This window comes from Mixophyes fleayi, chromosome 1 (genome assembly GCF_038048845.1).
Source record: "Mixophyes fleayi isolate aMixFle1 chromosome 1, aMixFle1.hap1, whole genome shotgun sequence".
Classification (NCBI taxonomy): domain Eukaryota; kingdom Metazoa; phylum Chordata; class Amphibia; order Anura; family Limnodynastidae; genus Mixophyes; species Mixophyes fleayi.
The window spans coordinates 313,773,830-313,797,603 of NC_134402.1; the positions used below are offsets into that span (position 1 = coordinate 313,773,830).

At 40.0% G+C, this 23,774-nt stretch overlaps 2 protein-coding genes across 3 annotated transcripts in view; both read right to left on the reverse strand.

Moving 5' to 3' along the window:
- The window catches only part of SUPT16H (SPT16 homolog, facilitates chromatin remodeling subunit), a 54,096-nt gene extending 48,056 nt beyond the window's left edge, over positions 1–6,040 (reverse strand). The window contains exons 1-6 of the mRNA XM_075212126.1: positions 5,692–6,040; positions 4,918–5,010; positions 4,488–4,658; positions 2,304–2,459; positions 1,650–1,796; positions 97–248 (exon numbers count right to left, since the gene is read on the reverse strand). Of these exons, the coding sequence (XP_075068227.1) occupies positions 97–248; positions 1,650–1,796; positions 2,304–2,459; positions 4,488–4,658; positions 4,918–5,010; positions 5,692–5,757 (785 nt within the window). The 5' untranslated portion in view covers positions 5,758–6,040. The remainder of the gene's footprint in view (positions 1–96; positions 249–1,649; positions 1,797–2,303; positions 2,460–4,487; positions 4,659–4,917; positions 5,011–5,691) is intronic.
- A 4,748-nt stretch (positions 6,041–10,788) lies between these two features.
- RPGRIP1 (RPGR interacting protein 1) overlaps positions 10,789–23,774 on the reverse strand; it is a 28,765-nt gene continuing 15,779 nt past the window's right edge. For both annotated transcript variants that reach the window (XM_075212173.1, XM_075212164.1), the window contains exons 21-26: positions 22,488–22,614; positions 21,851–21,948; positions 21,088–21,280; positions 20,823–20,913; positions 18,446–18,576; positions 10,789–11,901 (exon numbers count right to left, since the gene is read on the reverse strand). In XM_075212173.1, the coding sequence (XP_075068274.1) occupies positions 11,762–11,901; positions 18,446–18,576; positions 20,823–20,913; positions 21,088–21,280; positions 21,851–21,948; positions 22,488–22,614 (780 nt within the window). In that variant the 3' untranslated portion in view covers positions 10,789–11,761. The remainder of the gene's footprint in view (positions 11,902–18,445; positions 18,577–20,822; positions 20,914–21,087; positions 21,281–21,850; positions 21,949–22,487; positions 22,615–23,774) is intronic.

Here is a 23,774-nt window from a genome sequence, read left to right on the forward strand (position 1 = left end):
GAAACTGAGGGGAGAAGCATTTATATTTTGTATAAAACTTTCCTATATTCAGATGCCAAACCTTTTTCACTCCCTTCACTGAAGTTCAAAACTCACCTGACCACGCTGAACTTGAGGTTATAATTGCCCCCACTCTGGATTATGGGAGGATAACACATTTCAATGGTGGAGGGGTCTGTTCCCCCCAGATATTTTTTATCTTCAATGGCTTTCTCTACAGACTCAGCAAGCTTGCTGTGCCGCACTTTCTGTAATGATGAAATCAGTGTAAGTAGGTGTATACTGGCATTTGTTCCTGTGCAATAACGTTACACCTTTTAATCACAGTTACTGAAAACCTTCACATCTCAAACTATAGATATCACTACTTAACGCGACCAAGACCAAAGCTGTCAATTTGACATACATACAAAATGTACGTCATTATCATCACACATTTGTCTGAAGACAAAGATTGTAACATACAAAAATAAAAAATAAAAATATATATATATATATATATTTTTTTATTTTTTTAAACAATTAGCCAACTGAATATGCCAATTGGCGCTAGGTGAAACACCAAGTGCAAACGCAATATAAAATATACTTCATTTTGTATATGTAGTAGGCAGCTTCTTCTCTTTAGAACATTTGTTTGCAAAAAGTGTCAATCTAGGAAATCAGAAAATAAAGAGAGCGCCAACACAGTGTAAATCTTTAAAAACACATAAATAAGTGCAAAAAGTGCCAATGTGACTCGTACCAAAACGATAAAGATAGTATGCTTATCTAATGTATATGATGGTAATAGATCCTCCAACTTCCAGGGATAAAAGTACACACGGACCTATGGCTCAAACAAATAGGAGCAGATAGTGTAATACATTCCAAAACACATGTCTCAGTATGATCAAAGTAAGTAATAATCCAAAAATTTATTAAGCATAAAAGACAAGAAACTGCCCATACATTAGAATCCTATAAGAAGGCTTATCTGTACTCCACTAACAGGAACATTCATCTCAAGATATAAGTACTGGCCAGATGAAGACACACGTCCCAGCAAAACCCACAAGTGGAGGATACAGTCCGTCAATCCATGACGAGTTTTGTCATTTACGACTTTCTCTGATCGTAGTGTGGTTAAACCCTTTGAGAAAGTCGTGACTGGCGGACTGTATACTCCACTTGTGAGTTATGCTGGGACGTCTCTTTATCTGACCAGTACTTGTATATCTTGAGATGAATGTTACTGTTAGTGGACTACAGATAAGCCTTCTTATAGGATTCTAATGTACGGGCAGTTTCTTGTCTTTTATGCCTAGTAAATTTTTGGATAATTACTTATTTTGATCATGCTGTGACATATGTATTGGAACGTATTACACTATCTGCTCCTTTTTGCTTGAGCCATAGCTCCATGTGTACTTTTATCCCTGGAAGTTTGAGAATCTATTACCATCACATACATCAGTTAAGCATACTATCTTTATTGTTTTAGTACGAGTCACAGTGGCACTTTTTGCACGTATTTATGTGTTTTTAAAGATTTACACTATGTGTTGGCGCTCTCCCTATATTTTCTGAGATATATATATATATATATATATATATATATATATATATATTTATTTATTACACACACACACACTTTTGCATTTACTCACTTCATCGGCATCCACGATCTCCATGACACGCTCTTTGAAGAATTTGTTAAAGACATCAGACGTAATGGTAGATGCCTTTTTCATCAGGTTTAGTTCACCATCCTCTTTTACAGCAAATGTGTAAGCTACAGCAGCACTAATATCCATCTATAGAGATTGGGGAAGTCACACTTTATCTCTTTTCAGACATGTCAAATAAATACCCTTCTTAATTCCACTTATATAAAATCATTTTTTCCCCATGAAAAAAAAGTCCAGGAGAAATTCACACATAGCATAATTGAGCTACTCATGGTGGGTCACAAAACCTCACGTACCAGGAGCAGGTGAGAAAAATACACAATTTATAATTGAAGATGAAAAGGAGGAACAGAATAGTACAATTCTCTTCTCCCACTAAAAGTGAGCTTGCCATGCACTCTTGCAATATCTAAATTATGCCACCTAGCATTTTTAGGCATAAACTAAGCACACGTCGGCATATTCTTGATGTAAGGTAGACAAGAGGATTTTAAACAGAAAAGGTTTTATTTTTCTTGGTCTTTTTTGTTTTGGTGGGTGTGAGAACAATTTTAATAAATAATCTATTATGAATATAGCTTAAGTGTATGTGTATACACACACTTTTTGGCATAAAAAGGGTTAGTCTCTTACCTTATCCAAATCCTCTTTATTCAAGCAGTCATACCAGCTTTTCATAAAATCCCCAGGGAATTTGTCTTTGCTAAAAACACCAATGCGTTTTCCCTTCTTGCTGCCTCGAATGGCCTCTAACATCTTGTCAAAGTTTGCCTTGTTACTATCATTTTGCTGTAGATAAAATGGATAAGCAATGGTTAAGTGTGTTGTTTTTACATCCACTTTAACACTAAAACCCCAAATAAAAACAAATGCAAAGAATAAGAGGTTAATGGAGACAATTCTGGTGCTTTATTTACAAAAAAAAAACCCATTCTGCTAGAGCATATACAAAACAAAAAACAATTCAAGCAAGTTAGAAAAAGGCAGCCAACCCCGCCATTCTATAGGCTAGTGTCCAAAGCAGACTTTCTCCTAAAGCAGATATCCAATCTTATGGCTAGTATAAAATACAGAGAACCCAATCTGATCTACCTTATTTCCATCCTTTGCCACCCCCCTCTCCCACCAAAAGTTGCTCGCATACAGTTTCCCCTCAACAGCATTGAGCCCATCCTATTTGCGTCCTCCCATCCAACCTCCTCACTGCCATTTCTTTCCTTGTCATGCCACAATGCCGCCTTCTCTATTTACAACTCTACACACTCTGCTGTCCTTCATACTGCAGCCCCAGTCACCCCACTTCATCTCTACCAATCTACACCCCAAGGCTGGCAGTCCACTCTTACTTGTCTTCTCCAAAAGTGCCCCCGGTCCGCCAATCGGGGAAAACCCACTCCCTCGCTGACTTCATCCACTTTAAATCCATTCTTTCCTCCTATCATTTTACATCCCTCATCTCCGTCCTCACCAACAAGGCCCGGTGCCTCTACCATTAATTCTGCGTGTCTTCGCCCACCTCCTCCCCCTCATCCATCAATGACCTCTACTTTAAAGACAAAAATGACTATCCACGATGATATATGTTCTTGCCAGATTTGCCTCCCCCCACTCGTCCTCTCTATTACTCCCTCTGCCATCTTTGACTCCTACCATCCTGTAACTGTATCCGAGACACTCAATCTTCTCGACCCTGTTCCCTACAGGTTTCTCCGTTTTTCTCTCCCAATACCGTCACCTGTTTAACCCCCCCCCCCCCCCCCCCCCCTCCTCCACACTGGTATATTTCTCTTGGCCTGCAAGCACACTCATCTCCCCTATTCTCAAGAAACCTTCCCTTGACCCATGTTCTCTCTTCAACTATTGCCATGTATCTCTGCTTCCATTTGCTTCTACAATTCACAATAGACTTGTCTTCAATTATCTGTCCTACTTCCTCTCTTCTTGACCCTGTCCAGTTTGGCTTCCGTCCCCATCACTCAACTGAAACTACCCTCACTAAAGTAACATACGACTTACTCTCAGCTAAGTCCAAAGGTCACTTCTCCCTTCTCATATTCCTCGCCCACGCTGCTTTTGACAGTGGATTATTCTATTATCACCGTTTACTTCCTAGGTCTTCATGAAAGAGCTTACGTGGATTGTCTCCATTTTCTCCCAGTCGATCCTACGGATCTCTCACCACCTCTCTCTAGAATGTAAGCTCTCACAGGCAAGGTCCATTCTACCTATTGACCATGTCAGCCTCCCTCGTATGTCCTGTCATGCCTTTTGCTGCACTCTGCGCGAGTCCCCATAGCATTACTCCCACTCATCTATGCTACTTATGCGTATAACCATCTATTTGTTACTTGCTTCTGTATTCGGTGCTACAGAATCTGTGGCACCTTATAAATTAATAATTATCAATAATAACAACTAGTGTCCACAGCAAACTTCCATGCGGATGGTTCCCTAGTCTAGCACTTCTGTCTGGGATGCTGCTCTGGTGTCCCCGCTGGGTAATAATGCCAGACAAGAAACTGTTTGCACAGTGTATCTCATTACCTAACAAAGTGCACTGGAGAGGTAGAACACAAATACCATTAACAAGACACTTTCTTGGCACTCTTAGTTGTTAACATCTAATGTTAATATCTGCTGCCAGTGCCTCTTACCTTAGCTATGAGAAAGCAGGGAGTAGCATATGCTGCTATTCCAGAGGTAAGGAAAGCTGGTCCTCTTCCTTAACTACGGATCTGCATGCTAGTCATGCACATCTCCTTTTAGACCTCCATGATGGTGGTCTAGACCTAAAAGTTTTCCAACAAAAGTATTTACCTTCTCTCGGATGAGCAGCGTGATTGCTGGCGTGCCATTGGCATTCTCGTTGCCTTTTGTGTTTGCAATCTGTTTTAGAAATTCCACTTTTTTCTTGCTGGCCATGAAAATTATTTTCTCCTCACAGAAGACCATTATTGTGTCAGTTAACTCGTACCCAAAAAGCCAGGTCTAAGAAAGGCAAAAACAAAGGTAAACATATGACCACATTGCAGAATGCAATGATGTTCTATGCAAATTACAATTACAGACTCAGCACACCAAGAAAAATAACAGTATTAATACATTTTAATCTAAACAAATATTTAACTATCTCAGCCTTTCAAAGTAGTCTTACTTAGATTGCATTTCTTCACATATTTTAGACATTGACTACTGCAATAAACTATAATAACTTAAGCTTGCATTTCATTATATTGACCATTCTTACCTGTAGAGCAGTGGACTTGGCATAAACAATCTCTTCGTCTACTCCCACCGATACCACAATAGCATCCACATTAGAGAAATCATCTTCACCTTTCTGCAAAAAAACAAAACCCCACAAATTACTGTAAGTTGTAGCTTCCCCCCAACCCCTCACTATGTGAGTGAAAAAAGTAATTGACCACTACAGTAGAAACACAAATAATAAAACAATTTAAATGATACTGGGGAGATGTCTTTTTTTTGACAGCCTCAGTTAGTTGGTTACACTCAGACGCTGCCAGCACAGATATATTAGCATGGCAACTCATCACAAGCAATGTCAGATATTGGCAGGCCATTAAAATACAGGCACCACAATCTTCCACTAATATAGGTGTACTGAGCCGTACAGAACATGTAAAGGAGAAGCCAACAAAATATTTTTTAGCATGATGAACGTTACATTAGCAAACGTTACATTGTTACACACTGCTAATTGCTTGCCTTTCCAATTCTGGTGAGCCTCCGAAATGATTCACAATTATGTCACACATACATTCTTTAGCAAACAAATAAGCCTTTATTCCCACCATATAAAATTTAGGTTAAATGGTCAATTACGTTACATTTTGGACACCACGCGCGACAAATAGCACTTAAGACTTTGAAGTGATCTTCAACGAGGTACACAGTAACAAGTTATCTGATGCATGATCTAAATTTTTTTTTCCATGAAACCAAGAGAAACACGAGCGATTACATGTATATTTGTTGCTATAAATCAGCAATTCATCACCTTCCAGTTGCTGTATAGACGTTTAATACGCCGGTAATAGGCCTCTTTATCCAGACTGACCGCCATCCTGAACCCGGGCCGGGGCTCCTCTACTCCCTCCCGTACCAGGCCGGGCTTCCCGCGTGTCTTTCCTACTCTGCCCGCCGGACCACACTACAGGCGACTGGGACGTCTCCCTGGAAACACCGCGGACTGAAGGATGGCCTCTAAAGGCTCGAACCACTAGTAGCACAGCCGATAGCACGGAGAGCGGGAAACCCCGACCTGGGAGAAAGGACCGGGGGGCGGAGAGACAGGACCGAGAGAGGCGGAGAGAGCAGGGTCCACAGCGCCCCCTGTAGCCGGATAGCTGCAGTCAACACATCTATGACTTCCATGTGTACAGCAGTACAAATAATGATGATTCTCTGATGTTTACATGGCTTCATTCAAACCGCTTGATTGACGTCATATTATATATATATATATATATATATATATATATATATATATATATATATATATATATATATATATATAATCATCATCATCATCACCATTTATTTATATAGGACCACTGATTCCGCAGCACTGTACAGATATATATTTATTTATATATATTTATATATGTATATATATATATATATATATATATATATATACTTATATATATATATATATATATATATATACTTATTTATATATATATATATATTATATATATATATATATATATATATATATATATGTGTGCAGGAGCGGGCTGGCCCGGGGTGCAGGGCCACTCAGTCAGACCGCTATTAGGGCCGGGGGGTAGGCCGGCCGGCCGCCCCCCCCCCCGGATGTAATATACCATATTTTCAACGGCGGCCGCATCTGAGGACATGAGATGCGGCCGCGTCAGCGCACAGGCAGCCGCATCCCGTGTCATGGAATGCGGCCGCCTGTGCGCCCCCCGGGCTTCCCTCTCCCAGCCCGCGCCTGTATGTGTGTGTGTGTGTGTGTGTGTTGAAACACACACATATGTGTATAATTGTCTTCCCCACTTAGGTCATATTAACTCAGTTGGACAAACAGTCAGAGGTCAGAGGGTTGTTGTCTTGTGTTAGTTGTGTAGAGGGTGGTACACTGGACCCTCCTGAAGCCTGGACTTATAGAAGCAAGCCACATCATCTGTATTGTTTTCTCTGTAACACTGATGGGACTGGTGGGACCAGCTTCAGTCATCTCTGACCACAGTCTTCTGGGCTGAAGTACTGTAGCTGGTACCAGTGAAGCGCAGCGGGCGCACCGGTATGTATGTAATTGGTTTCGGCTGTACTGTATTATAATTATGTATTGAACTGCTAAACTTTTGCTTTTGCTAAATAAATCGATTGTGCTTTGGACCCACAAGAAATAGCTTAGACAATGCTTATTGTAAAATAATAAAATTACTTTAATAATTTGGGGGCTCGGAGTTGGTGGTTACGCTACCGGACGATACGCAACGCATACGGATTTTGGTTCCTCAACAAAGGGTGGAAGATACGTCACATACGGGAAAGAACGCAATGTGTTCAAAACCTGTTGTTCATTCTGTGTTGTGAAACCGAATGTCCGTTGTTACATAATCTAAAGGAGCGCTAACTTGAATCTAGGGACAAAAAAGAAAAATTTCTTTTTATTGTCGTTTTGCGTTTTATATATATTGCATTGCATAGCGTATGTGCACTTCCGGTATTGTTTGCCACGTGTTTAAACAGTCGTTTTGATAGTTTGTTATATGTATAGTATAATGACTTACTAAAAGCTTCTGAAACGTTACTACTATTGTTTGGGAAATTGATTTTACGCGATGAAAAGGTGCATTTTGTGTGATTTTGTAATCTGGATACACAAAGAGGTGATTTACTGTTGAAAAGACAGGGATATCGGTTGCTGCCTGACGAGGTGGACTGGACGGCCGAGGTTGTGTTTGAAAAGAGAACACTATTCTAGTAGTATGCGGTATTTTGAGTAGCATACGGTGTTGGAATTTTAGCAGTATACGGTTTATTAGTAGTATACGGTGTTGGATTTTTAGTAGTATACGGTTTATTAGTAGTATACGGTGTTGGATTTTAAGTAGTATACGGTTTATTAGTAGTATACAGTGTTTTTAGTATTATACAGTGTGTTTTTAAGTAGTATACGGTTTATTAGTATTATACGGTGTGTTTTTAAGTAGTATACGGTTTATTAGTAGTATACAGTGTTGTTTTTAGTAGTATACGGTATTTTGAGTAGTATACGGTGTGGTTTTTCAGAAGTATATGGTATTGTGAGTAGTATACGGTGTATTGAAGAAGTATATGATTTGAATAAGTAGTATACAAGGTATACGGTGAGAACAGGTTTCTAAACAAATGTTAGAGATGGTTGATGAGGTTAAGGAAGGGCCGATTGGTTCGGCGCGGCTTCTTATGCTTAAGAAATATGGTGCGTACGCAACGGCGTATTGCGACAAATGGGTCCAACGATTGTGAGAGACCTCTTCCAAAGATCGGTAGTTTCAATTCAGAGGTGTTGAATATTGTTACAGATAAAGAACAGTTGATTAAACAAAAAAAACCCGAAAATTAAACATGATGACTGTTTAAAATTGTGGCAACAAGAAGGGTACACGTGGCAAGGGAGCGCGTGCTCAGCGGAAGTAGGCGTGGCACAAAGCGCGCACACAGTGGAAATGACCATTGAGAAACGTGGAGAACTGAGCGCACGCGCGCCCTCGCAGCCAAATGCGGTTGGGGTGATAAGTACAGCTGATACCAAAAATGTTAAGAATGTAACCAGTAACTTGTATCCTATAATTTATGTTAAGAATAATGTATCAAGGGAAGAAGGTGAACCCACCGTCATTTCGGCCACTGCCCATGCTAGTAACATGCAAGAGGCACCACCTGAACAGGGAAACGGAACGGTTCCACCAGCAGGGGCAGCGGCTGAAATTGGTGAGAATAATGTAGAGATTAATAGAAGGGGGGACATCCATTATACTGCAACAGCAATTCCAGCATGTAGTGATTTGGTAGGTTTCCATCCTGTCCACACAATAGCAGTTCCCAATGGGTAGGCGGGCAGAGATGGCGTAGTTCCCATAAGACATGTAGAAATGCATTGTCCGTGGACTAGATCTGAACTGCGTTCAATTATGTCTGATTACCCAGATCCTAGGAAAGATTTAGCCAAGTGTCAGAAATTTGTTAGAGATTTAGGTTATGCACATGAGCCAACTAATAAAGATTGACGAGTGTTGTTTAGGGCCTGTCTTCCTCCCGGTACTGATTAACAAAAGTTTATTAAGGATTGTATGTTGGAGGCAGAGAAGCCTTTAACAGATGATGGTAATCATGAACATATTAAACGCATAATCTCTCAGTTGGCCATATACTTTCCTGTGGTAGTGGACTGGAGTAAAATTTTCACTATCAAACAACAGGATAGTGAAAATGCAGTGGACTATTTTTCTAGAGTTCTGATAGCGATGGCAAAATACACTGGGTTATCAGACATAAAGGATGATGTACACTACAGGGAGGTAGCTGTTTCAGTCTTAATCGATGGCCTCAAGGAAAATTTGAAAATAAGGGTGCAAACTTCATTGCCAAACTAGAGAGGGATCACTGTAGATGCTTTCAGGGAGTCAGCTATAGATCATGATAGAAATGTAAATAAACAGAAAGAGACACTAAGTGATAGGTTAATGATGGTAAGTTTCCAAGCACTAGAGGAGATTTAGATGCTGGTTGAGAAATTGCATAAGGTGAGAGGTGAGTTTTCAGAAGGTTTGAACACTAGAGGAAAGTCTTATTGTGCGAGGGAGGGAAACCCACAAAGTGGGTGCAGCCCAAAAAAAGTCCTGTAACCGAGAATGGGAGGATGTGGTGAGAGTGGAAGAGAGATGCAGATCTTGTACAGAATGGAGGTGTTGAGTTGGGAGATATTTTGAGACAAGTGAGGAGATGTATGCCGGTGCAATTTTGTTCATGGCCTTGTAGGTTAGTAGAAGAATTTTATATTGGATTCATTGAAAAACAGACAACCAATGTAGAGACTGACAGAGTGGCTCAGCAAAAGAAGAACAGTTTGCAAGGAAAATCAATCTAGCCGCTGTGTGCAAAATAGATTGTAGGGGTTCAAGTCTGATTTTGGGAAGACCAGTAAGGAGGGAATTACAATAGTCGATGCGGGAGTTGAGAGCATGAATTAAGGTTTTTGCAGTGTCTTGTGTGAGATATGTGCGTATTCTGTAAATGTTCTTTAGATGTATGCAGCATGACTTAGATATAGAGTCAATGTGGGGAACAAAGGATAATTGTGAGTCAAGGATTACACGTAGGCAGCGAGCTTGTGGGGTGGGATTTATGGTCATGTTATCAACAGAAATATAAATGTCAGACAGGAAGCTGCTGTTGAGTTGGCGAGAAGACATCCAAGATGAAATCGTAGAAAAACAGTCAGTAAACTTGTAGAACAGGTAACAGAGGTATTAACCTATAGCAGCCGCCTTTCCCGTAGAGCTGAACGTGCTCACAGGTACTCAGATGCCCCCAGGTCTTTAGCTCAGAGTAGTACAAGTTTATAACCTTACCGTAGCACAGGCGAGGGCCAGGTGGTAGAAACAGCAAAGTCCAAAACGGGCCGACGTCAAGGGGTACTACAGGCAGTGGTAGTGACATCCAGGCAGAGGTCAGGGCTGGCGGCAAACAGCGTATCCAGGTAACAGGCAGAGGTTAGGGTCACAAGCAATTCAGTCCAGTAAGCGAAACCAGAATCAATCCAAATAGTAAGAGCAGAGGGGCAGAGAAAGGAGCAGGTAAGTACACTTGAAGCAGGAACTTTAACCAGCATGGAGGTTAAACCCTCCTTGCCTAATATACCCAGGAGGACCAATCACAATAGGGTATGGTAATAATAATAATTCTCCAGCTGGGAATGAGTAATAAGAGGAACACGCACTCACCCGGCTGGCCAGCCGGCCGGGTCACGGCGGTGTTAGAGGAACGTCTCGACCGTCGTCATGGCGCATCTGTGGGGCCGGAGCGAGTCGCGGCGGTGCCTGAGCCACCGCAGCTCGTAACAGTAACCCCCCTATTGGGTATGTGTGCATAATAAATTGTCATTAAATATGTTTTGCTGATTCTTATCAAAAACTTATGTAAAAATGTGAATGGAACTGTATACAAACTTTCTGCCATTTTTTTTTATTTTGCTTTGTGTCAATGTTTATGCTACCTGCAGTGTTCAGAAGTGTTACTGTTTGGGGAAATACCATGGATTCTATGGGAATGCTCATTAAGTACATAGTACACTCTGCTACAGGGAAGCTTTGAGATGTGTGAATGGATGCTTTTCTAATGCTCTGTTAAAATGAGGACAAAATACAAGATTTTGTTTGGATTTTAACTTTATTTTTCTTCCAACGCTTGTGTGGTTTCTCGTCCACCATTCAACCACCACCACCTCTCAGCACTTCAACGTCTATGTTCTCGCTGCACTGTAGCTAGCACAGTCTTATGTATGTTGCAGAGGCACTACATCAGTAATCACTTTAGTGGCGAAACCTCTACAGAATAATGTGCTTAAATATTCACAGGCAATATTGAAAGGCTCATCCGCTGAGATTTGAAATATGGCTTGTGGAATTCTATAGATGAACTAGTCTATTTTTGAACAACCTTGGCTGATATGTTTAATGTACTACAATACATTCCCCGATTCATTTAGTTGTTATACAGCATACAGTTAACATATGTAAATATTTGTATTTCTGATTAGTATTAATTTGCTTGAGCTCTTCCAAACCATCCACGTTGTTTTGGGTACTATTGTCCTTTTTTTTATTGTTATGCATACACTCATTATCCTGCACATCAGTCGTAGCTGAGGACCTCATGTCGCAATGAGCCATTCTTCTGATACTCCAACATGGTTCATTCACAGTAGAATGTATTGAATATCGGACAAGCCCCCACAGGTCCTAAACCTCTGTTTTACATAATGGTTTTAAAAACTTAGTGTATGCGCATTTTATGGTGTTGCATTCAGGTCTTTATAGCAGTTGGTGTATTCATTTTGTGATAAAGAAAGGTGATGATGCACTTCTGGCCTTCATTCTTTTCTCTCTCTGTACAGCCTGAGCTGCTTCTCTAGCTTCGATCACCACACGAAGAGCTCCAATTATTTGTCTTGGATTAGACACATCCAAAACTAAAGAAAAATAGAACACACGTTTGTAAATGGCCACAAGCAACAATGACGTTCATCTCCATTGCAATAAGAAATTTGTGTTGTTTTTTTTTGTTTTTTTTTAAATATTGGATTGTCATGATCATGTAACAGAAGAGTGGGTGCGTGTATTTTCTACTCCACTTAATTGTCTATTTAATTTATATGAGATATGCAATAATTTACTATTTTATTATAATCTCCAGTTGATTATATCATTGTCTGCATCTTGTGTGTCATTTCAAAAATGCAAACAAGCTCTCCTAGAGGGCACCACTGATCAAATTGCATGTTCCTTTAAATCTCTAAAATTAAGTTAACACAATCTATACATGTTCTAAACTTAAAGATTTAGTTCAAAAATATCTATTTTGTTTTATATTGTTTACTGTTTATTACACATGTAACAAACACTTTATATAAATAAACACTTATACCTATCTGCTTACTCTAATGGACCATTCCCCAAACATAAATAAAGTACACTCCTTAAGCAATGTTATTTAAAATGAAGACCAGTGCACAGTCTGTGAATTTAATTGCTGTGACTATGTTCAAAGGTCATGGTTCTGCCTAGTCCTGGGACATTTATCATCTGTCATTGTGTAGTGTGAATATATATATGGGGCTAAATTCCTATTATCAAATATAAAAATAAAATATAAGTTATACATTTTTGGAAAAGGAATTTTGGCTAGTTTCTTAAAATTAATTTATATCTGGCCTATCTGGTAAATGTAAAACTTTACATCTATTTTAATTTCCCCCTGATTTTGAGATGTGTAAACAACAACACATCTTATGGGCAACACGGTGGCGAAGTGGTTAGCACTTCTGCCTCACAGCACTGGGGTCATGAGTACAATTCCCGACCATGGCCTTATCTGTGAGGAGTTTGTATGTTCTCCCCGTGTTTGCGTGGGTTTTCTCCGGGTGCTCCGGTTTCCTCCCACACTCCAAAAACATACTGGTAGGTTAATTGGCTGCTATCAAAATTGACCCTAGTCTGTGTGTGTATCTGTGTTAGGGAATTTAGACTGTAAGCTCCAATAGGGCAGGGACTGATGTGAATGAGTTCTCTGTACAGCGCTGCGGAATTAGTGGCGCTATATAAATAAATGGTGATGATGATGATTATCTTATATCTAATTAACTGTAACTGAATGACAACACTGTATTCCCACAATGCATTGCATTTTCAAGTTGCTACAACCTTGAAGAAGCATGCCATGATGTTTTAATGTATAAAGATTAAAATGTTTTCTTTATAATTCAGTATAATATTTTCAGTTAGTCTGTGACAACTATAGCATGTTTTCAAATGCATAAAAGTTATGAGAAACAGAAAGTTGAAACATAATATTTCTTACTGCTGTCATAAATATAAACAAAAAATGCATAGTTATTAAGCTTGGTGGTCACAGACTGACTTTGGCACTTCCAATGTTTATAGCCAATATTGGTTCCCAGTTCATGTAGGCAACAAAGTTATTGCATAGTGTACATGTAAACTATATACAGGCCCGGCGCTCCCATTAGGCAACCTTAGGCAGTTGCCTAGGGCGCCGGGACCTGCAGGGCGCCGCTGACTAGATTTTCTAATCTAGTCAGCGCCTCAGGAGAGGGTTGCCCCGCCGCCGCTGTTTTTCAGTGTCCGCGGCGCATCAGTGAAGTATCACACTGTCACTGACAGACAGTGTGAATAAAGTTCTTTCCCAGCGCCCCCCTCCCCTTCCAGCATGCATCACTCCGCCTCCTGTGTGAAGAAGGCGCGGATCAGCTACAGAAAAGAAAGAAAAGGTAAGTAAAATCTGTGATGTTATTGCATTAGATATGCTTAATGTTTGTAGACACTCCCTTATATGTTTAAGCTTGAATCTTTAGTGATGGTCCCTAAGACCATGGGGAATGCTGGGAAGTGGGTGTGGCCAGTGTGCAATGTACCCAGAGTCTGCAAATGGCTGAATAAAGAGCTCAGCAGTGCCCACCCATGCTTCAGTGTCCTGATGAACTGATTTACAAGTATATTAACAAAACATGGTGTCAGAAGAAGTTTTAACTGGACTGCTAGAGCTCAGAGTGTGAAAGGATCCTACAGAAGTCTGTAAAGCTGTGACACGCAGTGTCTGAATATCTGCCTTGTGCTCTGGTCACATCAAACAGTGAGTAACTATGGATAGGCTGTCTCCTCCAGCAGGCATGCTCATGTCTGGCAACTTGTCTGAAAACTGGAAAAGATTTAAACAAAGGTTTAATATATATCTTGCTGCATGTGGAGCTGATGCAATGGAGGATAAAACAAAGTCATCCATCTTCCTCCATGTGATAGGAGAGGATGTGCTGGACATTTATAACAGTTTTCAGTTTGCTGAAGGGCAGAATATGGTGCTATCTTCTATAATGCAAAAGTTTGAAGATTACTTTGTGCCAAGGAAAAATGTGACATATGAAAGATATAAGTTTTTCACCTGTGATCAGAAGTCTGGAGAAGGATTTGATCAGTATGTTACAGAACTGCAATCACTCAGCAAAACCTGTGAGTTTGGTGATTTAAAGGACTCACTGATTAGAGATCGTATTGTCTGTGGAATACCTGATAATGGACTCAGAGAAAGATTGCTGAGAGAGCAAGACCTAGAACTTGACAAGGCAATGACTATGTGCAGATCTACAGAAATGACCAGACTGCAAGCCAAACAGTTACACAAGGAATCTGATACTACTGTACATGGGGTGAAGAAAACAGAGCCAAGCAAACCACCATTCTCTAAAATGAAGCAGTCTAAAATGCAATCTAATAGGAAAATCTGCAGTAGATGTGGAAATACTCATAATCCTAAAATGTGCCCTGCTTATGGTAAAACCTGCATGAAATGTGGTGGACTTAATCACTTTGCCAAATGCTGTAGAACCAATAGTGAAACAAACAAAGTGCATGCCGTTGAACAAGCTACGTCTGAAGATTTTTTTGTGAATTGTATTGAACTTTGCAGTACAGACAAGAAAGAATGGATTGTTCCTTTAACAGTGAACGAGATTGTCATTCCCTTTAAGCTTGATACTGGTGCGCAGGTGAATTTGATATCGTTTCAAGACTATAAGACTTTTAGAGTAAAACCTAAAATTCATCCAGCCAATGTGAAAGTTACAGGCTACACTGGGGAGGAAATTCCTGTGAAAGGTACATGCCTAGTGACCCTGAGCTACAAAGGACAAAAGTTCAAAACATCGCTACTGATTGTGGATAAAGATGTACAACCGATTCTAGGATTAAGTTCATGTGAGAAGCTTAACTTGATAAAGAAAGTTTTCATGGTGACATCACAAGTAGAAGATGAATGCAAATCAGTGTTTACAGAATACAGAGACATGTTTGAAGGTTTAGGTTGTCTGCCTGGTGAGCATAAGATAAATCTAGACACGCAAGTTCCTCCAGTGATACACCCCTGTAGAAAAGTGCCATTTGCGCTGAGAGAAAAACTCAAACAGGAGTTAAACCGCATGGAAGCTTTGGGTGTGATACAGAAAGTTGATGAGCCTACTGAATGGGTGAGCTCCTTAGTAATTGTTGAAAAGAAAAATGGACAACTCAGAATATGTCTGGATCCAAGAGATTTAAATAAGGCTATTAAAAGAGAACATTTCAAACTACCAACCAGAGATGAAATCATGTCACAGTTTGCGGGAGCAAAATGGTTCAGTAAATTGGATGCATCTTCAGGATTCTGGCAAATGAAGCTAGATGAAACCAGCTCAATGCTGTGTACATTTAATACCCCAGAAGGTCGATACAGATTCCTTCGACTACCATATGGGATATTGTCTGCTCCAGAAGTATATCACAAAAGGATACACATGATTTTTGAACACATTCCAGGTGTTGAAACAATGATGGATGACATTATTGTCTGGGGATCTACAAAAGAAGAACATGATTCTAGACTGAGACAAGTAATGGAACTTATCAAGAAGGTGAATCTAAAGCTGAACAAGGACAAATGTGAATTTGGTGTGAAAACACTTACCTTTATGGGTGACGTGGTCTCGGAGGAAGGTGTGAAGCCTGACCCGAGGAAAATATCAGCCATAATAAACATGGAACGTCCTAACAACAAAGACGACGTGAGAAGATTCCTAGGAATGATTACTTACTTAGGAAAGTTTATTTCTCAACTCTCCGAACAAACAGCACCTCTAAGATGGTTGTTGGACAAAAATAATGAGTGGATGTGGTCACATGAACAAGAAGAAAGTTGGCAAAACTTGAAATGGACCATCACAGAGCAACCGGTACTAAGATTCTTTGATCCTACAAAAAGTATAAGAATTTCAGCAGATGCCTCGCAATTTGGCCTAGGCTCAGTGTTGTTACAAGAACATGAGGATACATGGCAACCGGTAATCTATGCATCAAGAGCATTGACAAGTGCTGAAACAAGATATGCTCAGATAGAAAAAGAACTTCTAGCAATCACATATGCATGTGAGCGATTTCATCAATTTGTGTATGGTCAAGCGTTTACAGTGGAAACTGACCACAAGCCATTGGTAGCTATCATGGCTAAATCGTTACATGACTGTCCCATGAGAATTCAAAGAATGCTTATAAGACTACAGAAATATGATGTCCAATTGCTGTACTGTCCTGGTAAATACATGTACATTGCTGACACACTTTCCCGTGCTGTGAACAAAAGTGAAGGTTCTGAAAGTCTGATGGATAAAGAGATAGACGCATATGTTAATTTGATTGTAGCTTCTCTACCTGTGTCTCTTGCAAGACAAGAACAGATAAGAAAAGAAACAGAGACAGACATCACAATGAAAGTGTTACAAGACATCATTCTGAAAGGATGGCCAGCAGAAAAAAATGCGTGCCCACTGTCTATTCATGATTATTGGATGTACCGCACTGACCTTACGGTTGTCAATGGTATTATTTACAAAGGCAATAGAATTATTATACCTGCACGACTAAGAAAAATTATGCTGTGCAAGATACATGAAGGCCACTTAGGAGAAGAGAAATGTAAACGGAGGGCGCGTGAAGTGATGTATTGGCCAAGAATGAACCAGGACATAGCACAGACAACAGCTACATGTGAACTGTGTCTTACGTACAGACCAAAGCAACAAGTCGAGCCGCTGAGTCCTCATGCAGTGCCAGAGAGACCATACCAGAAGGTAGGCGCAGATTTGTTTGATTGTATTGGAAAAACACACATTGTCGTGACTGATTATTATTCTAATTACCCTGAGGTGCAGACTCTACCTACAACTACTAGTAAAGCCGTAATCAGTTGCATGAAGTCAATCTTTGCAAGGCATGGTGTTCCTATGGAAGTGTTCACTGACAATGGACCTCAGTTTTCCAGCGCTGAATTTAGACAGTTTGCTGAAGAGTGGGAATTTGTCCATGCAACATCGAGTCCCCACTATCCACAGTCAAATGGGTTGGTGGAAAGTTCAGTAAAAACTGTAAAGAGTCTAATGAAAAAAGCACAAGACGGCAAAGAAGATTTCTACAAAAGTCTTTTAATCTACCGCAGTACACCTTTACAGAATGGACTCTCTCCTGCACAAATGCTGATGGGAAGGAGGATTAGAGCAAATCTTCCGATAAGTGACGAACTGCTTAATACGCATAACTCAGCATTGGTGAGACTGAGTAAGGTACGTCAACAGGAGAAACAGAAACTGTACCATGATAGGCGAGCAAAAAGCTTATCTGATCTAAGATCAGGTGACCAAGTCCGTCTCCGAGATCATGAGAAAGGCATTTGGATGCAGAAAGGTATTGTGCAAGCACAAGTAGCACCAAGATCTTATATTGTACGTACAGATCGTGGAACAGAAGTAAGAAGAAATCGGGTCGATTTAAGATCTCAACCCAACCATAGTGATGGCAACACGACTGAAGAATACCCTTCATCTGACATGTATGATGGACTTGATAATGGTGAACAAACCATGATGGAAGAAAGGTCCAACATGGTTGACGATACACAGACTTTGTGTGAAAGACCCATAAGAGAAATACGCAGACCTGAGAGACTCATTGAAACGTGTTAGATGATGTTCTTAATGTTATATCGTTAAATTGTTATACTGAAGGATACAGGGCTTATCTTTAAAGAAAAGAAGATGTGATGTTATTGCATTAGATATGCTTAATGTTTGTAGACACTCCCTTATATGTTTAAGCTTGAATCTTTAGTGATGGTCCCTAAGACCATGGGGAATGCTGGGAAGTGGGTGTGGCCAGTGTGCAATGTACCCAGAGTCTGCAAATGGCTGAATAAAGAGCTCAGCAGTGCCCACCCATGCTTCAGTGTCCTGATGAACTGATTTACAAGTATATTAACAAAACAAAATCTACTTATTTTTTTAATGTGTTCGCGGTGGGGGGGGGGGGGATGGGGCGCAAAATTTTGCCTAGGGCGCCGTGAACCCTAGCACCGGCGCTGACTATATAGTGTAGATATATAACATTAAATCATGATGTTCTATTTAGATATGTACTCACTCTGCAGAGTTTCCTCAGCTGGATCTACAGCTCTTCTCAGTAGGTGGCGCAGGTCCAGATAAGCATATCCCACATCACGACACTCATCTTCTTCATCATTCATTGGATCACTCACCACTGTGAACTTTAATCTTCATGACACCATGAGAAAAATGGAAACATGTTTTGTTTCAATGGCTCATTCATACCTATCTGCTTTTTTTTTTTTACGCTTTTCACATTTTAATAAATGCAAATAAGAAGAGTCAGGGGTTCTCACCACATTTACTGTGATTTAAGATTTTAACAATGCATTTAAAATTTTTAGAACACTGCACATCTTATTTCTCATGTATTTATGCACTCTACCAGTGCAATATATTGGATTTGGGTAAGCACAAGACGTGAAAAAAGTGCAAGAAAAACACATTGATAAAAAACATGCCCTGTGTGTTTGATATTGCCAATATGATAAACTGATTTATTTACCAACAGTAGGATTGCCTTTGTTCCATTAACAAAGCAAAACATTTCCTCTATGCCAATTTATTCTCAAAAAGTATATATATAATAGCAATTCAATGTATTACAATAATGTGCACACCTGTACTCAACTCATCCTGCTGCCTCACGCCTTTATACAGGTCAGTATAACATATGTTTTCTCTGTAATACTAATACTACTCTGTAATACTAAATTGTATTTGTTTTACTTTTTGTAAAACAATGCTTGAATTATAAAGTTCTATAAATAAAATTAAATGGTGTGAAAAATGTAGTTTATGCCCTCATTGTTTTAGCAGTGTTTGTCTAGGCAAGAAACTCCTCCTGCTCTTGTCTACTCCTCCTTGCTAAAACAAATAGGGATAGAGTGACAGAGTACATCATGCGAAGAGGAGGAACTATGATGGGAATACAAATCACGCCTATATATTTTGCTATTTTTGTTACTTCTAATTCTACAGTTCGCTGTAATGCTCAGATGTCAAGTCGGTGGAGGGAAAACACTCCTAGTCTCGAGAAACTGTGTACTGCAGAGGTCAAGATATAGAATAAGTTTATAAATGGTTCTGACATCACAGAAATGTATAAGTATATTATTGCCTAATATGTATTATAAAATTATCATCATTATATTTATTTAGGGTTTTCCCTTTAAATCAGGGGTGGCTAAAGTTTTTGTAGATACCTTATACGGGAAGGGTTAGGGGGCGCAATCTACCAAACAAAACAGGTGTACCTGTTTTACCTATGCTGGCAGTGTACCTTTAAGACAAGGCTTGAGGAAATATAGGAGCCAGCTCCAAAACTACATTAGCCAGATGAAAGGAGTTCATGCTAATTTAGGCAACGTTTGTGCTTATGTTTGCGTGGTTTTAGTCTGGAATATTGCATAATTCATTAGGGTTCACTCAATGGTAGAAGAGCTCAACGGTCTGAGGTTCATGAATCCCAGTGAGCAGGTCATCCACTCCATAATGAGAACACAGTTATTTCTGAAAGGAATCCTGCACTTTCTGTCACAGGCTCTATGCCCGTTCCCCTTCCCTCTGTCCACTGCCCTGGACCACTATGGCAAGTGCAGGATATCATGCTGTTGCAGGAACTCTTCCTGCTCCCTTCTCATACACTGGCTTCCTCTCAGCGATCTGTCCAGACCACTATGACACGTAGCCTATGTCCCTGCCAATGAATACTACCTAACCGAAGCAGCTCTCCGACCATTAGCTGGTCAGCTCACACATGAGGTTGCCTCAAGAGTGATTTTTATAGTTACCAGGGCTATAGGGAGGTTAACAGAATCTGCATGGATGGCAAAGCAAAGCTGTCAAATTATGCATCTTGCCTTATTCACAACAGATAAGGGATTATAAAGTAAGGTAATTAACCAGACACCAGTATAAAGCGTGGGGGGGGGGGGGGGGGGGGGGGAAACATGACTCTGCACTTAACATTACTGGAAACACCATCCACTTAGGGTCCTGCCCCGCTTGTTTTATACTATACTTCACATGGATGCAACCTATGCAAGAGGCTGCAGCTTCCTATGGGTCTTCCAGCTCACATCCAGTTTAAAGGCCATCTTAGAAGAAGCACTCCCATGGCTAAGTAGAAGTGGTATTTGAAGTAATTTACAGGAAGGGGTGCAAATCACAAATTCGCACATCCTAAAAGTTTCCAGTAGCAGATTTCTTGAACCGAGGTTGAACTGGGTTTCTGTCATAGTTGTAAGTATCTTGTTTGGTATTTGATATTCTACTTTTATTCATTACAGGATTTTCTAGGTTTTAAAGTGTGTAAATAATGGTCATACAATAAAACCACATATCGTAGCTGAATGTAAAATTTTGCATCACTTTTTTTTAATTTATACTTTTCTTTTTCCTAAATATAGTACCTGACTCTTTCTCTTGCAGTGTCTGATCCTTCCAGGAGTGTGCAGAGGAAATGTCTGCGATCTGCATGCTCCTTATTGTCTAGGTGTATTACTGTGTGAGGAAAGGGAAATTATTCCATTTACAACTTGTGACACACATATGTGATTGTTTACAAGTGTTCACATCTGCTGAGCAAGTGCAAAACAAAAACTACAGGAAAGAAAAAACATAAGGTGATAGTTATTGGGCTTTTGTCATCTAACTCTGCAGTGCTGCTGTTTTGACCTTTGCTGAAATGGTAGTATATCTCCTCGCCATTCCTTGGTTTGCGAAGTGACAAGGGGGTCTCTGTTTCTTCAGGGGGGACACCGGGAAATTGAAATTCCACAAATACTCTCTCCACTGATTTGTCACCAACCACCTCTGAACATGGATCCAATGTCAGTGATGCAACTTCCACCCGGATCTTGGTTGAAGGCTGTGTAAACAAACTTCAGTTACATGAACTGATTCTCGTACTTGTTTATTAGACTAAATAATTAGGACCTCATATGCATACAGACAAAAACAGGACAAATCACTTTAAAAGATGACTCTATGCTTATGTTAGGTTTCAATAAGTTCCCAGTCTTGAAGCATATAGGCCGATAAAGGACTATAAGCATAGCAGAGCACTTCTGACCCATATGAAAGTTGGCCCATTGTAGCAGTGGGAACGAGACACTAAAAATAATAGAAAGGCTCATCTTTAATAGTAAGATCTACTCAAAGTTTTGTTATTTATGAGTTTATTCAATGAGCTGCAAGTTATCAGCCCTCCTTTGTTATAACATAGAGGATTTAGCTGTAAATTAGGATGACAAGGTCATGCTATATAGCTCATATATGCAGTTTCATGACAAACGCCATCCCACACAATAAACCATCCCTGACCTTAATAGTTTACCTTCCCTTATTTTGATATTCAGAAGTTAGCTTCAACAATGAGCTTATCAAAGGGGAATTATAACATGAAGGTCATTTTATTTTCATCATTTCATGCACTCACCGGTTTATATGGAACTAGGGGTTCTGCTACTATGATATCATTATCATCATCATCACTCTCTGCAATCTGTGATTCACCACGGTCATTTAATTTTTCACCTGCGCAAAAGCAAAATGACTTTGAATCTGAGTTGTCCAGTGCATTAATATGTATCACCAATCAAGGAGGCATATTTATTATCCACTGCATATTAAACACGATTCATTATAGCAAAGATAAGGATTTAAATATTGTGACTTATTATTAAAATTCTTCACTAGGAACAGCAGTCACAATAAACTGCTGTTCCTTTTTCACTGCCTCTTCTCTCCCAATGACATGTGAGATCCACAACATGCCTGAAAGTCCATGTGCGCATGCAGCGCCCAAAAACATTGGGCATGCGTACAAACAGCACTTAAGGAAGGACATGCATCATGTGACAGGGAGGGATCACATGATCCCTCTACACATGTGCTTTGACTCTGCTCTTTGAAGCAGAGCTGAAAAATAACATACAGAAGTGTACGCCAGCATGAGTCGGCATACATTAACGTGAACAACTTCTGAAATTCTTTGATATGAGTCTTTCCCCCAGAAACGAGGATTATGATGTAAGAACTGATTTATAAATAGGCCCCAAAGGGTGCTACTTTACCAGCTTCCTTCGGTAGGATTCGTCTGTCTTGTTTAGCAGAGTGAAAAGAGCTTGTTTCCGGATCTGATTCATTCACGTCTTCATATATAAGTTGTTCACCTTGCCACTCTTGTCCTATTGCAATATCCTGAAAAGAAACAGATTTTTTTGAATAGTAAATCATATAAGAACTGTTCTTTGTATACAGGAATCTGCTGTATCTGCCTATTTGCATTTATATAAGCTTAGAAAATAACTATTCTTTATTAGTTGAAGCTTGGCAAGAGCCAACACATTGGCGTAACATATTTGCCATTGTTATCTTTATGCCAGGAACAATAGATGTGACAGAGATGTTAAACATTGAGGCTCTTATGTAGAGTTTGGCGCATTTTGTTTTAAAAAAAGTAGACTGTCTTCATTCTAAGAAACCTGTGACACAGCGTGATATGTAAGATGTGTCTGCTGCTCTATGCGTGTTACTATTACTAATGGTATGGTTTGGGGGTATCATCATGTAGTGGAGAGATGCCAATCATCATCATCAACTTGATGATGATGACTGGCATTTTAATGTGTTTTCTTCAATACCTAAAAATTTTTTTTCTTTCTTTTGTATTGTGTCTCCCCACCCAAAGGAGCTAAAGACAGTAGCATTCATAGCCTAGGCTGGTAGTGGAAATGTTGGGGGGATTAACAGTGTGGGGGTCCCCCCCAAGTAAACGGCAAGCAGCACTATGCTTTGACAGGCTGGGCAGGTGACATAGCAGGGAAAGCAGCAGCACATTCAGCGCAGGGCTCAATTCCTTAGGGGAACTAGGCCCGCAAAAAAAATGCTCCACACAGAAAAAAACAGCCATGTGCCGCTGGTGTGGGGGGTGTGTGGTGATAAAGAGTTAATTGTTAAGAATGTATTTTTTGGTGGTGCTTCACAGGTGCAGTCCTAAACTGCTTGGATGTGCTGGCACTTGTAGAACGAAAAGCGTCAGTATGCTCTGGCATCCAGGCCCTGCTGGGACTTGTAGTGAAACTGTAGAAAAAAAGACATTTAAATAAAGACAACCACACCAAGTTTTCCCCTGGGGTTGCTGTTAGAAGCCAAGGCTATGAATGCTAGTGCTAGCAGCACCTTTGTTTGGTGATGGTGTGTGTGTATGTTGGGGTGGGGCACACTGTGTAATTTTTTTTTTGTTTTGTTTTTTTTTACTTTATCATCAGCATTTTTCATGCATATGTCCATAAAATGGACTTTTGTCCAACTCTACATAAGACCGGGAAGTGTTAGTAGCTAGGCCGAGTCCATTTTTG